The 13,929-nt window shown below is 37.3% G+C and overlaps 1 protein-coding gene across 1 annotated transcript in view; it reads right to left on the bottom strand.

Annotated features, from left to right (window-relative positions):
• CCDC171 (coiled-coil domain containing 171) overlaps positions 1-13,929 on the bottom strand; it is a 341,681-nt gene that overhangs the window by 168,238 nt on the left and 159,514 nt on the right. Inside the window, exons 18-19 of the mRNA XM_028494006.2 lie at positions 5,757-6,261; positions 4,796-4,912 (exon numbers count right to left, since the gene is read on the bottom strand). Coding sequence (XP_028349807.1) covers positions 4,796-4,912; positions 5,757-6,261 — 622 coding nt within the window. The remainder of the gene's footprint in view (positions 1-4,795; positions 4,913-5,756; positions 6,262-13,929) is intronic.

The following is a 13,929-nucleotide window of genomic DNA, read 5'->3' as shown; positions in this document are numbered from 1 at the left end:
GTATTTCGGAATAATTTTTAAATGAAGATATTAAAGAATATGTAGCCTATGATACCATTTATATCATTTGTTAGTCTGCTAGTGAATGGATGAGTAGGTGGCATGAAGGGAGGAAGGAAGGGTGAATGGATAGAGAGAGAAAGAGGGATAAAACAGATTGGAAGAACACATAAGAACACATAAAAATGCTTACATTAACTATCCCTATATGATGGGAAAATATGTTTGTTTTTGTTTTGTTATTTTTCTCTGATTTATTTCTTTTCCAAGTTTTCTGAATTGACCTGTTTTCTTGTATAATGGAGGTAGTAGAAGTGGAGGTAATTTGAAAAAAAAGAACAAACAAAAACAATCCTCTCTACTGCAGATGTTGATTAGCTGATTCATTCCATCCACAAACTCTTCCTTCTCTTTTGTCAATCTCCAAGTAGCCATCTAGGGAGAATCATGTGAATGATTCAGCTCAGGCCAATGAAACGAGCTCAGACCAGGCCAATGAAACAACAGCAAAAGTCTGCTGGGGAAGCTTTTGGGAAAGCTTTTGCCTTCCTGATATAAAGGGATATATATATTCAGCAACACGTCTTCATATTTTTAACAATTTTCTTGAGATATAATTCACACACAATATAACTTACCCAATTAAAGTGTACAAATCCATGGTTTTTAATATAATCACAGTTATGCAGCCATCACCACAAGCAATTTTATAAAATTTTAGTCACCCCCAAAAGAAACTCCATATCTATTAGCAGCCACTTCCCATAACCCCCAACCCCTCCCCAGCCTTAGGCAGCCTCTAATGTACTTTCTGTCTCTAGATTTGCCTAATCCGCACATTTCAAATAAATGGAATAATATGACATTTGATTTCAAATAAATGGAATCATATACAATCTTTTGTGATGTAGCATATTGCTTTCATGGTTCATCCATGTTGTAGCAAGCATCAGTACTTCATTTCTCTTTATGGCCCAATTATATTTTATTGTATGGATATCTGTCCATTACCCATTTATCAGTTGATGGACATTTGAGTTTGTTTCCATTTCTTGACTACTGCATTATGCTGCAGTAAACATTCATGCACAAGTTTTTATACATAAATGTTTTCATTTCTCTTGGATATATATCAAGAAGGGGAATTACTGGTTCAAATGATAACTCTATGTTTAATATTTTGAGGAACTGCCACTCTTTTCCAAAGCAGCTATATCATTTTTGATTCCCACCAGCAATGTATGAATGTCTTCACATTGTGTCCCTCCCTTCTCCTTCCTGCACAAATACAATCCTGATGTCTAAAAGGAGAGTGACCAGCTTAAAACTAGGAGGCATAAACACGAAGATGCTAATGGCTTAGCAGAAAGACACAGTCTGGATTTCTATCTACCTCCAGTCTTACTATTTGGGAGGAAAAAAAAACCCTTACATGAATAAGCTACTCTAAGTGGGGGTCTTCTATTAGGTACAAAGAAAGCAAACCTGTGATGCCCCCAAACATCCAATGTCATTATATTCAGAGGAAGAAATTTCTTCCTGATCTTTATATGTATACTAATTTATAACAGAACCATGTTTTAACAAGTTGGAGCTGTATGTGATGTGTAAATGGTCTTGAAATTTTAAGATAAACCAATGTATTTTCATTTTATTTACTCTAAATTTTTATGAAATTTCTTCATTATTATTCAGTTAATGCAATAAACCTTAATAAAGACCGATATCTGAACTAAGAAAAGTAAGTGAAAGAGTAAACAAAGGCATTCTAAGCACTTTACAAATTAACTCATTTAGTCCTCTAAACTCTGAGCTAGGTAAAACTTACTATTCCCACTTTACAAATAAAGAAGCTGGGAAACAGAGTTTAAATAACTTGCCCATGTCATGTGGCTAGCATCAGAGTCAGCATTGAAAGTCAGGCAGAATACCTGCTTAACCCTATACTATGTTGCCTCCACTGTACAGCAATTTAGCAATTTTAGAACAGAAAATTAATCATTAATAGCCTAAAAATATATACAGGTAGGCGTGTGTGTATTCATGTTCATTAATGCTAAATGCTGCTTTCACGGTGAGATGGGTGGTAAGGGAACAACAATTTTTTTTAGCACCCACTATGTACCAGATACCGTACAAAACGTTCAACAAGAGTTATCTCATTAATTCCTCATAACAATGGGGAAGACGATACCATCTTCATTTATGGGAAAAGAGTGTGAGGCCCAGTAAAGTTAAGTAACTTGCCCAATTTCACACAACTAATAACTAGCAATGCTGAATATAATATCAAGTCTGCCTTGTTCAAAGCTAACGCTCTTTCTACTACACAGTAATGATTACCTATTTAGATTTTGCAGACACTTAAACTATAAACTCAACATGACTATATAAACTGTTATGGCTTTACATTTATTACCCTTATCTGTTGATAATCACTCATAGACTTTGAAAATATTTTCCCATCTTTTCTGCTAAAATATCTAAAATTTCTACTAGGATACACTTAAAAATGAAAACACAATTGCCTAGATAACAATATATTAACCCTTCATCATGTTTTGAAAGAATTATTCTATAATTCTTGCAACTAGTCAAGCCACCACTGCAGAAGATCCACACTGATCATTTTTGTACTAGTTCAGTAACAATTATCTATCTGCCTGTACCATATCCTTTCCAATACTCTTCAGGACTTTGATACATCAATTATTTTCCCCTTCTAAGCAACAATCATTTTCTCTTCTCCAAGTAGTGTTCTTTATCCAACAACATTTAAAGGCTTGCCTAAAAATAAGTTTTCCTGAACTTGCTATTTCCTCAAGCTAGAGGCATACCAGGTTCTAACATCAAAGACAGCTTGTTCCTAGAGATAGGCAAGCACTTAAAACACCACTCTTGGTCTACCTTCTACTTCACAGGTCTTACCTACACATATTTTTATCAGGGTCTGAATAAAAATTTTGTCAATATTTTAACTTCAAAATGTTACAAGGGGCTACTTTTAGAAAATGTGCTCAGGGGAAATCGCTGCCTACTTTCATAAATCAACAATCTGATCCCATGCCAATGATCTACCCTTTCCCCCACTACTTCCCAATATGGTTAGAGTAGACAATATCTTTTATTCATAAGTCAGACCTGCTACGCATGGATTTACATTCTCACCTCTTGAATGTCCCTTCTTCCCATTCTATGCTTATTCCCACCTCTACATCTCTGCTTAAGCTATGCCCTGCATCTGAATGCCATCTCTCCTTTCTAACTTACTGTCATTCTAGGCCCAACTAAATCACTAGTCCCTGAAGCCTTCCCAATACTCATAAGCCCACGTTGAGCTTTATCTTCTGCATATTCTTACATTTAAAGCCTGTACTTCCTCATCCAATCCTTGATTACATTCTGCCTAAGCTGTTCATGAGTTGTCGCTTATTCTTATGACCATTATGTATATTTTCTAGAGGATCGATCAAGTCACATCTTTCTCTTTTATCTCCTCAAGCATATAGCACAGTGATAAAAAATGCATTAAATAAAGTAATAATATAAATAAGATTATAGCTTAAGAAACCAATCTACTTTTAGGTCCACATACCCGAAAAAATATGACAAACAAAAATCATCTGTTTATTAAACTAAACCCAAAAGTTTATTTAATTCTTTCAAGAATGTTACAATTTTGTTTTGAAGTTATAATACCAACATTCTTAAAATATATTTATTTGCACTTTTATTTCAGACTCCAAACCCCAATTTTGTTTTGAAGTTATAATACCAACATTCTTAAAATATATTTATTTGCAAATAAATATATTTATTTCCAAACCCAGTATGTTGAGATTTTGCCGATACATTAAAATATGCATATTTCTTACCAACATTTATGGCCACAACCTAAAAATAATCTTTGGATCATAAGTTTTGTACTATAAAAGCCTAGTTTACATGTTTGAAATCACAATAAATGATCTATATTTACACAGCAGAATTGTCTGAAGAATTAAATTACATCCCAAATTATCATTTTATTAATACTTAGAATATTTCATTAATACTTAGAATATTTCATTGCACAGGCAAGTATTAACAAGTCTACTATACATTGTTTTCTATTAACGTGTCTGAAAAGACCATAATTAGTCCAATGACATAGCTTAAGCAGTAGGTAACTGTATGTTACTCTTTAAGTGTAGAGAAATTAGTTTTCATTGAACCTTTCACACAAACATGCCACGCAATCTGAGTCATGAAAAAATAAACTTGAATTTTAGACCTTTGGAAATCACTGGTTATAGGTGGCTTCACACCTAGTGGAAAGGAGCAGACTATTTAAATTAACTCTATTTAAAATTAAATAGAAAAAATAAAAACATGTTGCCAAATGAGAGAGAAAAATTTTCTACTGATTCAGTTATTATTTGGATTTCTAAAGCACATGGCCAGAAACAGAAGAAAGATTAAAACATTTGAAGGAATATTACCAGTATTACTTAATAAAAAAAGCTAATGATGAGTTTTCTATAGGAAAAGCATATCACAAAGGAAAAAAAAGGTGAATGTATTCACCAAGAAGTGTCATCTAATTTCCCCATAAAGACAAAATTAACATCAAAAATTACATTAATTCACTACTTCATTAATATAGATTTAGTAATCTCTCTGTACCTGAATAAAAGAAAGATAAAAACAAATATATTTTCTTCCTTGAAGGTTTATTAGAATTTGTACCATAAAGAATTTCTGGACATTTGCTTTTTAAATGTATTTTGCAAGGACATAAAAAGGGGAATCATACCTGTCTTACTAATAGCTTTCTGTAACTCAGCCATAGAACTGATTATTGCAGCAAGAAGGTCAGAACTGGTGAGCCAACTGAGAGCTTGCAAACAACGTAACTGCTCCTTTTGATGTTCTGCAAAAACAGAAAAAAATCCATTATGCAATTCTACAAAAATTTATTAAAATCCATTTAAAAATTATAGCAATATTTAGCTATTTAAGCAGTAGATCAAAATTTGTACGTAGAACTTCACCTAGTGCAGAGAAGTCTACAATAAATGTGAGATTTTATTGACCTTATTTACGGTTCAATTTTTCCATATAAGAAGAGAAGTCAAATAATGTATTTGATCATAAAACAAACAGGCATTTTATTAACTCCTCTCTCTATATAATGGTAACTGACATCATAAAAGAAAAGGGAGAAGGAAATTTTCTATAGCTCTACTTACTTAATAGCTTGCTTTTGAAAAGTTAAAAACTGAAATAATTGTTTCCTCAGAATAGTCAAGCATTCAAAAAAAGTTAGCTATAGAACTTACATTAGTTTCATTTTCATTCAATTCTTCAATAGATTTTTAACTCTGATCATTTTATACTAATTCAAAGAAAGTGAAAGTAAATTATGCTACTAATTAATTTTAAGTAGGGCAGAGTTTCTGGACTGACTTTATTGAAAAATTGCTGTACAAACTTTTCAATTTACTGTCAAAAGAGCATTCAAATATAATAAAGCTAGACAAAGTTGAAATCATATATATTTGCTACTTTCTTTATATTTTAATGTTTATAACAAAAAATTAAAGCCTAATTTATACATACACACTTATTCATACACACATACATATCTACATATGTATGCAGATATGTTACATGACTTGACATTGTAAATGATTTTTTTATGTTTTTGCCCAACATATTCACTTCGTATGTCACTTACATTCGACTCAGATTTTTAAAAGCACAAATTATCTTACTTGGAAATTTAAGCTTGTCTTTGGGCTCTCCTGTACACACTAACATGCCTATGCCTTCTTTGAAACTCTCCATCCAGGTAAAAAGAGAGGCACACGACTGGCCCAAAATCTTGAGTCTGTTTGCTGCCAAAATTGCAATAACACCTTTCCGGAATACACGTATTAATCCTTTGAATGCTTTTTTCTTCATCTTGGCTTCCTCTTGCTTCTTTTCCTCTACAATTGACAAAGCCTGGGCTAGAGTTCTAACTTCCAATTTTAACAACTCAAAGGTGTTGACCTGCTCCTGGAGAAAATCTCTCTGTGTGGATAAGGCAGATGATCGGCTATACAGAGGATATAAGGCACCAGCCAGCAATGCGCAGGCTGCCAGCAAGGAGGTTTGTTCCCTTTTAGTCTGTGATAACAAGTTTTTGAAATGTGTGTTTTCAACAACCAATTGTTCATGTGACTTCTCAGTACGGTTCAATTTTTCCATATTTTTTTCAGCAATTTCTTGAAATTTCTATAAGAAAAGTCAAATAATATATTTGATCATGAAACAGACATTTTATTAACTCCTCTTTTAAAAAAGAAAAACTTTTGCTGACAACTGTTTCTTTTTCTTCAAAAGATCTATGTTCTAAAATATCTAAAAAATACATATGATAGAGCAACAGTGGGCCAAACAGCTTAGATCTAAATGTGCACAGTAATTTTTAAATCCCTTATATGGAAGCTTTACACAAAGTAGAGCACATACATTTAAAAATACTTTGTAAATTTCCTGTATACTTATGCATAAATACACATTCAGAAAAAGAAAATTTCTTCTCTTCCATTCCTCAGTAACATGTACTTCCTACTTTTAAACAGAAATTACACCAGCATTAGAGGCTTTTCTATATGTAAAAAGACTTAACTTTTTGTCAAAATAGCAAAGGGTTAAATAAATAATACAATACACAGCATCTGACTATCTGCCATTTACTAGACAAGAGGGGACTGATTCTCAGAGCATACTCTCTTATTTCAGTTTCTTCCTCCCCAAGACAGAAGGCTGTACAAAGTACAGCTCCAGTGCTGGGAGTAAATACTAACTGTGGGCTGGGCCTCAGCAGCTCTCTGGTCCTTTTTTCCTGATCAAGGTACTTATAATTCAAAACTTAATATGCAACACACAGAAATTTTAACTGCAGGCACTGGATTTTTGTTGTTGTTGTTGTTGTTGTTGTTAGGCAGTAGTAATTTATTAGGTACCGCACCAATTTGGGAGACTTCCACTCTTTTAATACATGACTAGATTTTGTAATGCTTGAATTTGGATTTTTTTTAACATCTTTATTGGAGTATAATTGCTTTACAATGGTGTGTTAGTTTCTGCTTTACAACAAAGTGAATCAGTTATACATATACATATGTTCCCATATCTCTTCCTTCTTGCGTCTCCCTCCCTCCCACCCTCCCTATCCCACCCCTCTAGGTGGTCACAAAGCACCGAGCTGATCTCCCTGTGCTATGTGGCTGCTTCCCACTAGCTATCTATTTTACGTTTGGTAGTGTATATATGTCCATGCCACTCTCTCACTGGATTTTAATCACTAGAAAATAAACTAGCTCTCCATGAAATCTTATACCTAATCATTAAGGAATTGTTGGAATTGTTGAAATAGAGTAAATTTTAGAAGATAACAGATGCCAATTTCTTTTACTGATTCATTTATCATTTGATAAACATTTATTGATTGCTCACTAAACTCCACACGCAAGGAAAACAGACAAATAAATCAATGATTGTGGTATAATGCTGTGATGGAGCTATGCTAGATTGCCAGAGATGCACAAAAGGATGTTTATACCAAATGACGTTGACAGGCTTTTGGAGGAATATGGCAAAGGACAAGTGGGAGTGAGATGTGTAAGAGAAAGAACAACAACAAAAAAAACTCAACTCCACCAATAAGGAGGCTAGCCAATAGCTACTCTTATAATAAAATTTAATCTAATCTAGTCCATGGTGATTTAACAGCTTTAGCTGAATCTTTACTTAACCAAATAAGCTGCCCTGGCTTGTCCATGGACTTCGTTCTTTTTAAAACAGGCCAAGAGAGTTCAATTTGAATAAGGGGGTCAGTCAGAGACAGAGAAAAATCATGCTCTATATAAAATGAAGTAGTATCTTCATTATGAGAGAATCCTTTTGGGGGCATTAAGGAAAATATTTCTCTTTGTATTATTGGTTCAGGTCACACTCCGTCTGAAATTTAACGATGGTCTTTGGGAAAGGTTTACAGTGAGTGTGTCTGATTCAAGACTTATCCACGAACAACTAGAACAATCAAAGGCATTTCTAAAATTTACATTGGCAGGAAGGCTTCAAAGGTGTTCAGACTTAGAGAAAATCATACAAACTCTTAACTACTCTGCAAGATTTGGGTGTCAAAGCCTACCATGGACAATGCTGACAGGAAGTAGCCAAAAGGATTCAAACTTGTTGAAACACATGGCTGAGGAAAGTAACCCCCGGACCAAAACCAGTCCTGAGGCTAGCGGATGAGGTTCCCAAAGGTGCACAGTAAGTAGAAGGAGGCACTCAGAAGTACAGTCCTGAATACAAATGAGTAAAGGAAGTATACAAGAGGCCACTCTCTGATGGATTCAACTTCTTGAATGCTTTCCCTTGGGCAGGAGGGAAATTGGATTTAGTCTTGGTTTTAAATGTTTCTCTACTATACTTTAATTTCCTTTATTTACTCCAACTATTCTCTGAAGTCTGATCCAGCCGTACCTGTGGTGGTACTGTGAGAAATAAAGGAATGGGGAAATAAGGGAATTGTAGCTTGCTCCAACCACATCTCTACTGATAGCCAAGTTGTGGCAGCAGTAGTCTATCAATGGGCCTGTGTCCCAGAGCTCCATATAAAGACCACTAGTAAAGGTCGTGGTGTTCCACTGGGAGCAGCTGGAAGAAGGAAGAAACTCTGAGAGCCAAGTGGACGGCTTAGAAGCAGAAGTACAACAACGTTTATGAAAAGGGAAAACTGACACAAGTTACAGCTAGAAAAAGCAGGAAGACTAGCATATAGCAAAGGAAGAGCCAGAAAACAGAGTAATGTGTTCTAAGGAAGTACAAATAATTCAGAATGTTTGAAGAGGAAAATGATGCAAATTTGAGAAGTATGTAGATAATAAATGATTAAGCTAAAGAATTTAAACTTTACCCAGAAAGCTATGAGAAACCATAAAAACTTGGGACAGTTGCTAAGCTTTAGTAAATGGATGTGAAAATTGAAAACATTAATAAAGACTGCCTGGGATAGCAGTAGAGTTGCAAGGAGTAGAGGGAGCAAATGGAAATTACAAGTTTAATTCCATATTCTCTCCAAAATCAATTCCACCAGTTCACTTAGAGAAAAAAAGGAAAATTATAGAAAATCTAGGATAAAAGAGATGCACTGGTCATACCTAAGTAATGGAAATAAAAATGAACCTAATCGGGGTGGACCTGAGCGACCTGAGGGGAAACGGGGAAAGGGAGGTGCAGGGTCTGGCTGGAGAGTCAGCGTCCCTCCTCCTGACTGCGGGGAAAGTGGCTTAAAACTCATCCCTAGGCTCGCAAGCCCCTTATTCAGCCAAGTCCCTCTGAGCTCCTTCCTCCCTGAGCTAAAGTACCAGGGGGGGAGGGGCCTGGCGCAGGTAATGGGGAACATCAAAAGATGATTGTTAACTAAGGAAAACCAGCTATCCTAAGATCACTCATCCTGGGTTAAGCCAGCTGCCATGCCATGAGGACACTCAATCAGCCCTAAGGAGAGATCCATGTGGCAAGGAACTGAGGCCACCTACCTACAAACACGAGTAGCCAGGCTGCCACCTGCTAAAGAAGAGGATGTGTCACCAATACCTGCCGTTGGAATTTCTCCCTGGCACAGGCTGCACAACTGTAGTTCTTCTTGCTTCTGTGTCTGCCCTTTGGAGGATGAGGCTATCTAACAGTCTTGTGCAGAGGACCTTCAAGATGGCGGAAGAGTAAGACGTGGAGATCACCTTCCTCCCCACACATACATCAGAAATACATCTATATGAGGAACAACTCCGACAGAACACCTACTGCATGCTGGCAGAAGACCTCAGACCTCCCAAAAGGCAAGAAACTCCCCACGTACCTGGGTAGGGCAAAAGAAAAACCAGAGACAAAAGAATAGGGACGGGACCTGCACCAGTGGGAGGGAGCTGTGAAGGAGGAAAGGTTTCCACACACGAGGAAGGCCCTTCGCGAGCGGAGCCAGCGGGTGGCGGAGGCGGGGAGAAGCTTCGGAGCCGTGGAGGAGAGCACAGCAACAGGGGTGCGGAGGGCAAAGCGGACAGATACCCGCACAGAGGATCGGTGCCGACCAGCACTCACCAGCCTGAGAGGCTTTGTCTGCTCCCCGGCCGGGGTGGGCGGGGGCTGGGAGCTGAGGCTCGGGCTTCGGTCGGATCACAGGGAGAGGACTGGGGTTGGCGGCGTGAGCACAGCCTGAAGGGGTTAGTGCGCCACGGCTAGCCGGGAGGGAGTCTGGGAAAAAGTCTGGAACTGCCGAAGAGGCAAGAGACTTTTTCTTCCCTCTCTGTTTCCTGGTGCGCGAGGGGATTAAGAACGCGCTTAAAGGAGCTCCAGAGAAGGGCGCGAGTCGCGGCGGCCTGAGTGAGCCACAGCCCCCGAATCAGCTGCTCCTTTAAACCCGTCCTGTCTGAGCAAAGAACAGTTGCCCTCAGGAGACGTACAAGCAGAGGCGGGTCCAAATCCAAAGCTGAACCCCAGGAGCTGTGCGAACAAAGAAGAGAAAGGGAAATCTCTCCAGCAGCCTCAGGAGCAGCGGATTAAATCTCCACAATCAACTTGTACCCTGCACCTGAGGAATACCTGAATAGACAACGAATCATCCCAAATTGAAGTGGTAGACTTTGGGAGCCACGATATATATATATACTTTTCCCTTTTTCTCTTTTTGTGAGTGTGTATGTGTATGCTTCTGTGTGTGATTTTGTCTGTATAGCTTTGCTTTCACCATTTGTCCTAGGGTTCTGTCTGTCTGGGTTTTTTTTTTGTTTTTTAGTATAGTTTTTACAACTTGTTATCATTGGTGGATTTCTTTTCTGGTTTGGTTGCTGTCTTCTTTCTTTCTTTAATACTTAAAAAAATTATTTTAATAATTATTTTTTATATTAATAACATTATTTTATTTTATTTTATTTTGCCTTCTTCTTTCTTTCTTTTTTTTCCCTCTTTTATTCTGAGCTGTGTGGATGACAGGCTCTTGGTGCTCCAGACAGGCATCAGGGCTGTGCCTCTGAGGTGGGAGAGCCAAGTTCAGGACACGGGTCCACAAGAGACCTCCCAGCTCCACATAATATCAAACGGCAAAAATCTCCCAGAGATCTCCATCTCAACACCAAGACCCAGCTCCACTCAACGACCAGCAAGCTACAGTGCTGGACACTCTATGCCAAACAACTAGCAAGACAGGAACATAACCCCATCCATTAGCAGAGAGACTGCCTAAAATCATAAGAAGGCCACAGACACCCCAAAACACACCACCAGACGTGGACCTGCCCACCAGAAAGACAAGATGCAGCCTCATCCACCAGAACACAGGCACTAGTCCCCTCCACCAGGAAGCCTACACAACCCATTAAACCAGCCTTAGACACTGGGGACAGACACCAAAAACAACGGGAACTACGAGCCTGCAGCCTGCGAAAAGGAGACCTTGAACACAGTAAGCTAAGCAAAATGAGAAGAAAGAGAAACACACAGCAGATGAAGGAGCAAGGCAAAAACCGACCAGACCTAACAAGTCAAAAATTAAATACAAAGAAAAAATATTAAAAGCAGCAAGGGAAAAACAACAAATAACACACAAGGTAATCCCCATAAGGTTAACAGCTGATCTTTCAGCAGAAACTGTGCAACCCAGAAGGGAGTGGCAGGACATATTTTAAGTGATGAAGGAGAAAAACCTACAACCAGATTACCCACCAAGGAGCTCATTCAGATTTGATGGAGAAATTAAAACCTTTACAGACAAGCAAAAGCTAAGAGAATTCAGAACCACCAAAACAGCTTTACAACACATGCTAAAGGGACTTCTCTAGGCAGGAAACACAAGCGAAGGAAAAGACCTACAATACCAAACACAAAACAATTAAGAAAATGGTAATAGGAATATACATATCAATAATTACCTTAAATGTAAATGGATTAAATGCTCCAAACAAAAGACATAGACTGGCTGAATGGATACAAAAACAAGACCCATATATATGCTGTCTACAAGACACCCACTTCAGACCTAGGGACACATACAGACTGAGAGCGAGGTGATGGAAAAAGATATTCCATGCAAATGGAAATCAAAACAAAACTGGAGTAGCAATTCTCATATCAGACAAAATAGACTTTAAAACAAAGACTATTACAAGAGACAAAGAAGGACACTACAGAATGATCAAGGATCAATCCAAGAAGAAGATATAACAATTGTAAATATTTATGCACCCAACATAGGAGCACCTCAATACATAAGGCAAATACTAACAGGCATAAAAGAGGAAATTGACAATAACACAATCATAGTAGGGGACATTAACACCCACTTTCATCAATGGACAGATCATCCAAAATGAAAATAAATAAGGTAACACAAACTTTAAATGATACATAAACAAGATGGACTTAATTGATATTTACAGGACATTCCATCCAAAAACAACAGAATACACATGCTTCTCAAGTGCTCATGGAACATTCTCCAGGATAGATCATATCTTGGGTCACAAATCAAGCCTTGGTAAATTTTAAAAATGGAAATCATATCAAGTATCTTTTCCAACCACAATGCTACGAGACTCGATATCAATTAGAGGAAAAAAACTGTAAAAAATACAAACACGTGGAGGTAAAACAATACACTACTTAATAACCAAGAGATCACAGAGGAAATCAAAAAATACCTAGAAACAAATGACAATGAAAACACGATGCCCCAAACCTATGGGATGCAGCAAAAGCAGTACTAAGAGGGAAGTTTATAGCAAAACAATCCTACCTTAAGAAACAAGAAACACCTCAAATAAACAAACTAACCTTACACCTAAAGCAATTAAAGAAAGAAGAGCAAAAAAACCCCAAAGTTAGCAAAATCTTCCAACAAACAAAAGCCTAGGACCAGATGGCTACACAGGCGAATTCTATCAAACATTTAGAGAAGAGCTAACACCTATGCTTCTCAAACTCTTACAAAATATAGTAGAGGGTGAAACACTCCCAAACTCATTCTATGAGGTCACCATCACCCTGATACCAAAACCAGACAAAGATGTCACAAAGAAAGAAAACTACAGGCCCGTATCACTGATGAACATGGATGCAAAAATCCTCAGCAAAAGACTAGCATACAGAATCCAATAGCACATTATAAGGATCATAAACCATGATCAAGTGGGGTTTATCCCAGGGATGCAAGGATTCTTCAATATGCAAATCAATCAATGTGATACACCACATTAACTAATTGAAGGAGAAAAACCATATGATCATCTCAATAGATTCAGAGAAAGCTTTCGACAAAATTCAACACCCATTTATGATAAAAACCCTGCAGAAAGTAGGCATAGAGGGAACTTTCCTCAACATAATAAAGGCCATATATGACAAACCCACAGCCATCATCATCCTTAATGGTGAAAAACTGAAACCATTTCCACTAAGATCAGGAACAAGACAACGTTGACCACTCTCACCACTATTATTCAACAATAGTTTTGGAAGTTTTAGCCACAGCAATCAGAAAAGAAAAAGAAATAAAAGGAATCCAAATCAGAATACAAAGCTACAGTAATCAAGACAGTATGGTACTGGCACAAAAACAGAAATATAGATCAATGGAACAGGATAGAAAGCCCAGAGATAAACCCACACACATATGGTCATCTTATCTTTGATAAAGGAGGCAAGAATATACAGTGGAGAAAAGCCAGCCTCTTCAATACGTGGTCCTGGGAAAACTGGACAGCCACATGTAAAAGAATGGAATTAGAACACTCCCTAACACCATACACAAAAATAAACTCCAAATGGATTAAAGACCTAAATGTAAGGCCAGACACTACCAAACTCTTAGAGGAAAACATAGGCAGAACACTCTGA

The sequence above is a fragment of the Physeter macrocephalus genome, chromosome 9 (genome assembly GCF_002837175.3).
Source record: "Physeter macrocephalus isolate SW-GA chromosome 9, ASM283717v5, whole genome shotgun sequence".
In the NCBI taxonomy this organism is placed as follows: Eukaryota; Metazoa; Chordata; class Mammalia; order Artiodactyla; family Physeteridae; genus Physeter; species Physeter macrocephalus.
The sequence above is the reverse complement of the archived record's forward strand: the minus strand, read 5'-3'. Positions and strand labels throughout refer to the sequence as shown.